The 8,282-nt window shown below is 44.4% G+C and overlaps 1 protein-coding gene across 1 annotated transcript; it reads left to right on the top strand.

The window, feature by feature from the left end:
- The first annotated feature begins 5,135 nt into the window (after positions 1-5,135).
- On the top strand, positions 5,136-8,120 carry Pnrc2 (proline-rich nuclear receptor coactivator 2). Its single transcript, NM_001103360.1, is given in 3 exon segments — positions 5,136-5,283; positions 5,968-6,172; positions 6,600-8,120. A coding segment is annotated over 1 exon segment (405 nt). The 5' UTR covers positions 5,136-5,283; positions 5,968-6,172; positions 6,600-6,617; the 3' UTR covers positions 7,023-8,120.
- The last annotated feature ends 162 nt before the right edge of the window (positions 8,121-8,282 follow it).

Here is an 8,282-nt window from a genome sequence, read left to right as displayed (position 1 = left end):
TTTCACCGGCTCTTCTTACAGAACCAAGGTCAGAGGAGCAGCCATTACATTACTAACAAGGAAGCTCCCAGAGCTGGGATGTGACTTGAACACTGGTGCTAGGGACTTAAATGGACACATAACTTCTAAATTAAAAAAAAAAAATTTTTTTTTTTCAAGACAGGGTTTCTCCATTTAGCCCTGGCTGTTTTGGAACTCCCTCTGTAGACCAGGCTAACCTCAGACTTAGAGATCTCTGCCTCCCAAGTGCAGGGATTAAAGGTGTGTACCACCATGGCCTGGCAACATATATACTTCTTTATTCTCTCTTCTCTCTCCCTCTCCCCCCCGCTGTGTGTGTGTGTGTGTGTGTGTGTGTGTGTGTGTACATTGTCATATGTGGGCACACACTCAGGTCTGTATGAATGCTGGAGCTACAGGAAGACACTGAGTATCTTCTTCAGTCACTCTCCATATTGTTTTTGAGAACCCACAGTTTTCCAATTGGCTAGGCTGGTGGGCCAATGAGCTATGGGAATCCACCTGTCTCTCTCTCCTTGAATCTAGCCCTGGGGTTCCATCCCTGCATAGCAGAGCCTAGCTTTTTGTATGAGTTCTAGGGATCTGAATTTTAGGTCCTCAGGCCTGTGTCTGAAGTTTTTAACTGTTTGATTTAACAGCTCTCTGGTCTCTGGAGACATAGGTTTATAGATGATGTTTGGTAACATGTATTAAAAACCTTCCTGTTAGGGGCTGGGGATTTAGCTGGTAGAGCGCTTACCTAGGAAGCGCAAGGCCCTGGGTTCGGTCCCCAGCTCCGAAAAAAAGAAAAGAAAAAAAAAAAACCTTCCTGTTTACTTTTCTGTTAAGATAAAAACAGGTTGAGTCTCCAGGCAGGTACCTGGAGGAAGGAACTGAAGCAGAGGCTATGGACCCAGGGGTGGCACTGCTCACAGTGGATTGGGCCCTCCCATTTAACCATTAATCAGAAAAATGCCCAACAGACTTGTCCTCAGACCAATCTGATAACATTTTTTTCAGTTGTGATTCCTCTCCCCAGGTGACCTTAGCTTGTGTCAAGTTGGAAAAAAAAATTACCAGCACTTAACCTATATGTTTACCTCATGACCTAATAATTTCAAAGCTCGGAATTTAAGGGAAATTTATTTAAGGAAATTTAAATTTATAAGGATATCCAGCTCGGCATATAATAGCAAAAAAAAAAAAAAAAAACTGTAAACACTGGCTGACCACAAAATTAATTACATATGGTCATAGCATAAAATTCTACTAATAACCACACGTGTACGTTTGTATATACAAAGAAACATGTTTACAATATATTGATGTTTCCAAAAGCATAAGCTAGGTTGGGCATGGTGGCATACACCTGTGGAGCTAACTGTTGGGAAGCACAAGCAGCAAGACCATGCAAGGACACTCTCAGCTGCGAAGCCAGTTTGAGACCAGCCCGAGGTGCGCGAGATCCAGTTCAAACACCACCCACGACTACAACCAAGCTAAGCTAAATAATCCTGTTTCGGAAATGCCTTCTCAGGTGTTGTTGATTGCTACGCAGGGCTCCATGACAAGGGGCTGCCAGAGAGTAATTCAGATCTGTGGCTGAACTAGTGACACACTGGACTCCGCTGGATTGAAACATTCATGGGCCCATCCCCCAGGTTTGCGAACGTGGGTGTTAATGGGTAGCTCAGATGGCAATGTTCTTTAAGGTTTTGCTGGCTGAACCCCTCCCTCCCTGAACATCACGAGAGCAGTGGGAGTTTCCCACGGACTTCCTGTGCTTCCTCCGTTTGGTAATTAGAATCAGGTGACTGTCACGGCTGGCAATAGACTCGAAAGTTCTCCGGAATGCGTGAACGTGTAGAAACCAGCCCCAGATGCTTCCTTCCCCAGGAAACAAATGCATGGGGTGAGGAAGTCGGTGTGGGGCTTCGTACCAGTTTGGAAACACTTTGAGAACCCTGAAGCATAAACCGTACCTCAGGGCCCATTGCTCGATTCTTAACCTTTCTTTCTTCCTTTCTTCCTTTCTTCCTTTCTTTCTTTCTTTCTTTCTTTCTTTTTTTGGCAGGCAGTATAGATTCTGTGTTTCTAAACTGAAGCAAGCCGTCAGCTTAGCAGGCCTGCAGACATTCAAACTGACCCCAAATTTGCAACCAAGTTTAAAGAAGAAAGAACAAACTAAGTTTAAGTGGCCAGCTCTGCAAGTCAGTAGACTAGAGATTTGTATAGATGTGCCCCACAGGGTGACTGTGCCAACCCCCCTGGCCCTCCAGAGTCTAAACTATTAATAGACTCTGGTGTCACTTGCCTTCCGTCTTTCTACTTCTATTTAGATTAGGCAAGAGAATATTCACAAAACAAGCACACACGCTCACGTGCGCGCACACACACACCTTTCTCTCTCTCTGTATGTGTGTGTTGGGGCCTGTATGGGACACACGTGCCGGTTGAGGCCGGAAGTTGACATGGACATCCTCCTCCTTGGCTCTTTATTTCTTCATTTATTGCATGTGCATGTGTATGCTGTGATATGTCGTGGATTTCAGAGGAGAAGTTGTAGGAGTCTGTTCTCTCCTCCTACTTCGTAGGTCCCAGAACTCCAGTTGGTAGGGGACTCTAGGGGAGTCTCTAGGGGAGAGAGGCTGGAGTGGCTTGACCTGCTAATGGAGCTCACCAGACTCACCATTTTTGTGATTGTTTTGGACTAACAATCACACTAAGCCTGGCTGGCCCTTAACTCAGAGATTCACCTGCTTCCACCTCCCAAGGGCTGGAGTGAAGAGAATCATTACTGTGTCCTTCATTTTGTTTTTTGAGATGTTCCCTAACTGAATTTGGGCTATAGATTATGCACCTCCCACAGCAGTTACCAACTTCTGTGAGCCCAGAAGTTCTGAACTCAGATTCTCAAATATATCACAGCAAACACCTGACCACTGACTCCAGCCCCTGCCTCTTTTTAATTAATGTATAATTAAAAGCCTTCTGTGGACAAACCTTCAAGCTGTACCTTCTTAGCAGTGATAGGTTCTAATTCCCTTGCAATGAGCAGGTTGTTCATGTCTGGAGAAAACATGGACAAGCTTCCCCAAATCTCAGCTCCCCTGTCTCACAAATTGGAAAGGGCTTTTCCTCTTTTTGGATCCAGATAAGGCTTCATTTACTTGTGTACTTATGGTGTGGCAGAGGGTCAAGCCCCAAAGCAGGCACTAGATAAAGTTTGGCAAAATGAATGTTTTAAATTAAATATGCACTAGCTATGGTGGTGGATGCCTTTAGTCCCAGGACTAGGGAGGAAGAGGCAGCCAGATCTCTAAGCCCGACTTCAAGACTGGCCAAGGCTCCACGGTGAAACCCGTCTTAAAAACAAACAAAAAAATGCTGGTGCAGTTATTAGCTCTTTGTCCTCGAGCTGAACTGAGATTTGCATCCTCAGGAGGCTTTGTGTCAGCATTTTCCTATCTATTTTGTTTTGTTATTTGAGACAGGGTTTCTCTGTGTAGCCCTGGTTGACCGGAGATGCATTCGGCTGACCTGGGATGCATTCTGGAGAGCAGGCTGCCCTTGAACTCAAGAGGGTAGAGATAGCGGCCATCTGTAAGGCCTTACCGAGGATGTGTTGCCCTCTTTTGGCCTCCCAGGGCACTGCAAGCATACGACATACAAACAAAACAGTCACACAAACAAAAGGGAATCAGGCACGAAATGGGTGATCAGATATCCTGAAGAAGGAATTATTTTTCACATACAGTTCAGAGTTGGGAGTTCTTGTGGGCTGATAGCTATTAATGAGCTAGAACAGTGCTAAGACATGGTGAAAGCCAGAACCATGCTCTCCCAAGGCAGCCCGTGACCTTGTTGGAGAGAGCAGATTCAGGCAGATGGCAGGACATGGGCTTCATGGCACTCAAAACTTCTGGCAATGTTGGGAACAATGTCCTCTAGGTCAAACACCTTTTAGGTACACAGAAGACACAAACATCGTAGGGTACATGAACTCTAAGGCTCTTGAATCTCACTGTAGCTTCTCGCTTAGAAGTGTATATTGCCTCAATATCTTGGAAATCAGAATAGCAGCTTGCCCTAAAAATTGCCAAGAGAATGAAATGAGACGATGTAAGTCTAGTACAAGATAAGGGGCAGAGAAAGCACTCATGATGCACGTGGGCAGGCTTGCAAAATTCGGGGGGCCAGCTTAATTCTGGATGGCAATGACTGTATAGATGTATATGTGTATATATATATTCACGTGTGTGTGTGCGTGTGTGTGTATGTGATTTTGCATCACAATTTGGAGCCAATGAAATGCTTTTGTTTCATTGAGATGTGGGGTTTGCTATAAAGTCCAAACTGATCTCAAAATTGAGAGGCTGGGATTACAGGCCTGAATGGGGTAAGACACCTGGCACATTTGCCCCCCAAAATTATTCATAGAAATTAGCGTTCACCTTTGAATGTTGACATTTCATATATACTTTTGCTTTTTTTTTAAAAAAGCCGATATCTCTCCTTTTCCTGAACCTTGCTGTCATTCTTGAGCTGTATCTTTCTTTTCTCTAGTTTTTCCATTTTCTGAACAAGACCAAAAAAATGTGTAAGGGACCAGCCAGTGCTGTGTATAGAAAAAGCAGGCCCTGATGGTAGTGACTGTCTCAGGTACTGAAGAAAAGTGAAATTAGATCAGAGGGGACGCGAAAAAGGAAGATGGTCATGTGCAGAATGCTTGCCGGGCTCTGGGTGGGGTGACCATGACCCATGGCAGCTTCTGGGGCGGCCCAGTGACTGCAGGACAGAAAGGGGCAGGAACAAACACAGGGCGCTGCGCAGGGGTCTGGTCAAGGAAGTAAAACACCGGCTCGGCGTCCACAGAGGCCAACAGAAGAGCAGCTGCCCTCGCCAGCCCGCGGGGGAGGACCCGCAGCGCGGCTCCCGAAGCTGGGCAGTTATTCCCGACATGCTCCTCCCGCAGGATTTCAAACCACGACAACAGCCATCCCTCACTTCCTCCGGCCCGCCCCAGCAACAGGCGGCGGCCGGCATCTCATTGGCTGCGGCACGCGCTGCTGCGTCCTCATTGGCTGCACAGTCTCCGATCCTCTTCCGCGCTTGCAGCAGCCTCCATTTTGTCGGTAAAGGCAGTAGGAGGTTGGTCCAAGAAGAAGTTGTGATCTGGGACTCGCTCGTGGGCTGTTTGGTCCGTGCATCGTTTCTCCCTGGAGAGGGAAGGAGGCTTGGAGGTCGAGAGAGAGCCGCCGCCGCCGCCCGAACTCGAAGTCGGTGAGTGTGGCGGGGTCGGCCATGTTGGCCACAGCGGGCACCATTGTTGGGCCTGGCTGAAGAGGAAGCAAGGCCGGGCGGGCGCGACTTCCCGGGAGCTGAGCCGCCGGCGGGCTGAGGCGGCGAGCTTGCAGGTTCGCTGTGTGGGCGACTGGGAATGCGGACCGTCCGACTTAATAAAATTGGAGGCCTTCTTAGCCTTGTGCGGGTGTTTGCTAATTTGACTAATTAGAACATTGAGAGAAACCATTCACTTTAGAGAGAGACGTGATGTTTAAAAAAAAAATGTAAGCTTATTATGGCTTCTGAAAAATTATGGTACCACTACCGGAGTCAAGCGAAAGCACGATGCACATTGCTGGGAAAAGAACCTTGGTGTGGAAATAGCAGTGTGGGTTGAAATGAAAGCGTTAAATATGGATGGAACTTTAAAAGCACGGTCCCTAGTTTCCTGGTGTGGCCACAGAAGCGAACGCTTCCTTAGTTTTACTTTAAAACAAGAGGAGTTGCTAAGTCTTCCCAAAAGTTCCCAAGAGTTGAAAGCTGACAATGAGGTCAAAGAAAGTCGTGGTTTCTCTCATACAATCATTGAAGTTTTGAGGAAGCGGCAACAGCCATTTCTAAAGACTGTCTACGCGATCACTTTGTGGGGTTGTTTTCAAGTAATTATCTTTCCTTTTCTAGCTACGACTTCTCTCAAACTTGTGTGCTGAGGAGACTCGATGTGGGCCTCAGCTCCTAGGCTGAAATCAGCAGATTGGCTCATGAAAACTTGTGTATTGAGACAAAGGAAAGGATCTAGCAGAAAGCAACGTCTCTTATTCTGGGCTTGGCAGCAAGGAAGAGGCCAAGTAGTGGAAATTCTGCAATCTGAAAAGCAGACTGAAAGGTATAATAATGACTCGCATCATAGTGGGGCCACTTATTTTACAATGGAAGCAATTCTAAACTATTAAGGTCAGCGGCCATGCACGGTGCTGGGGCACTATTACGTGCCTGTAACTCCAGTACTCCTCTTAAGTTTGGGGCAAGACTGCTTCAAGTCGGAGGCCAGTCTGGTACAGGAGGCCTCTCCAGAAACGGGTTCATTTGGGTGTGTGAGGTTATCAGGTTGTACAAAGAATGAATAGGTTGCTTCAATTGTTTTTCTTATTTTGATTTCACAAACTGGTTTTTGGCTCAGGACTTTAGTCTCTTGAGGTAGATGGTTTTGCAGGGGAGCCTGTCTAATCCTACCTTGTCATATTTTCAACTGGAGCTACGGAAACGTCAAAGGGGACATGTGGAATTTAACTGATGTTTACATGTATTTACAGGTGACAAAGAAGCTGAAGATGGGTGGTGGAGAGAGGTATAACATTCCAGACCCTCAATCTAGAAATGCTAGCAAGAACCAACAACAGCACAATAGACAGAAGACCAAGGATCAGAATTCCCAGATGAAGATCGTTCATAAGAAAAAGGAAAGAGGACATGGGTACAATCCATCGGCAGTGCAAAATGGGGGAAAAACCAAGAGCCTTTCCAACAACTCCAACTGGAATGCTAGCTTATCAAGTCCTAGCTTGCTTTTTAAGTCTCAAGCTAGTCAGAACTATGCTGGAGCCAAATTTAGTGAACCACCATCACCAAGTGTTCTCCCCAAGCCACCAAGCCACTGGGTTCATGTTTCCTTGAACCCTTCAGATAAGGAAACGATGACATTTCAACTTAAAACCTTACTTAAAGTACAGGTATAAAATTAGATTAAGTACTGATTTTAAATTTTTTGATGTTTACACATAGCCAAAAGGTTTGACATTTTGTGAAAAACTAGTAATTTACAAGTATAAGCATTCACTTATGTGCTGTATATACACTATACTGTTATAGTGTCAATGCAATTTAAACAATTTAAGTGACTAATCAATTCTACTTGGTAGTATTGCTAACTAAATTCAAGTTTAGATTTGAGAAACAGTAAATAACCTTAGCTTTTGTATTGATTGATACTAATATTCATGGGTTGGTACACAATTTCTGAAGAAATCAGGCAGCAAGCAGTTTCATGGTCTAGGGTCACCCAAACTCTCTTGGGCATTTTTTAGGAAATGGCTGAAGTTCCGCTGTGGTCAGCGTGTAAAGGGCAGGCAGAGCTCCTTAAATGCAGTGGGCAGGCATTTACCTAGAGATGTATGTACCAAACCCTTTCCAAAAACAGAGAATGCTGGATAACCTTTTCTATACAACAGCATCCCACAAAGCTGCTAAGGGATCCAGCCTCACCTATACAAAGCTTGCTTGAAATAGGGAGTTGTGTTCATGACATTTAAGCCATGTATATACATGTAATAATAAGCTTGTAACATAATGTTTTCTTGGCCTTTATTCTACAAAATAAGACTATTTTTAGTATGAATTTGCTGAATGTATGACCATGAACTGTTTTGAAAAATCTTATGGCCTAATTTTAAAGGTCTCCAGTTTTTAAAAGGTTGCCCTTATGCTTAAAGTGCCAGTGAATCAATGTAAGTGATATGCTAGTGAACTACACAAAGTCAATCTGTTGTATTAGGTTTTTTATAGCTGAAAAGATTTAAGCTATATGAGATTTTAATAAACCCAAAGACTCATTTTGACTTTATCAATCCTAGGTAACCCGATTAATGTGCAACCCTTCCATTTATGTAAAAGTTTCTTATATAATTAGACCAAATAGCAAATTAGTTTTCTCAGTTAAGTTCAGAGCAGATAGAAGTCCAAATCAAACACTTGAGTATCCATCCTAAGGGAAAAGTTAAAAAAATTATGATCTGACTTTGAAAAGTGAAATTGATAAATAAACTTTCTCCCCAGTATATTGTTTTATGTAAGTGATTTATAGCTGTCTACTTGGGATGACTGTGATGCTGCTACTTTGCTGTTTCTTTTAAGACAGGTTTCTCTAGCTTGAATGTCAGATTGACAGTGTGCACAGCCCTGCCCAACTATAATTCCTTTGTGCTAATAGGGAAAAACTA

Source organism: Rattus norvegicus, chromosome 5 (assembly GCF_036323735.1).
Source record: "Rattus norvegicus strain BN/NHsdMcwi chromosome 5, GRCr8, whole genome shotgun sequence".
Lineage (NCBI taxonomy): Eukaryota > Metazoa > Chordata > Mammalia > Rodentia > Muridae > Rattus > Rattus norvegicus.
The sequence above is the reverse complement of the archived record's forward strand: the minus strand, read 5'-3'. Positions and strand labels throughout refer to the sequence as shown.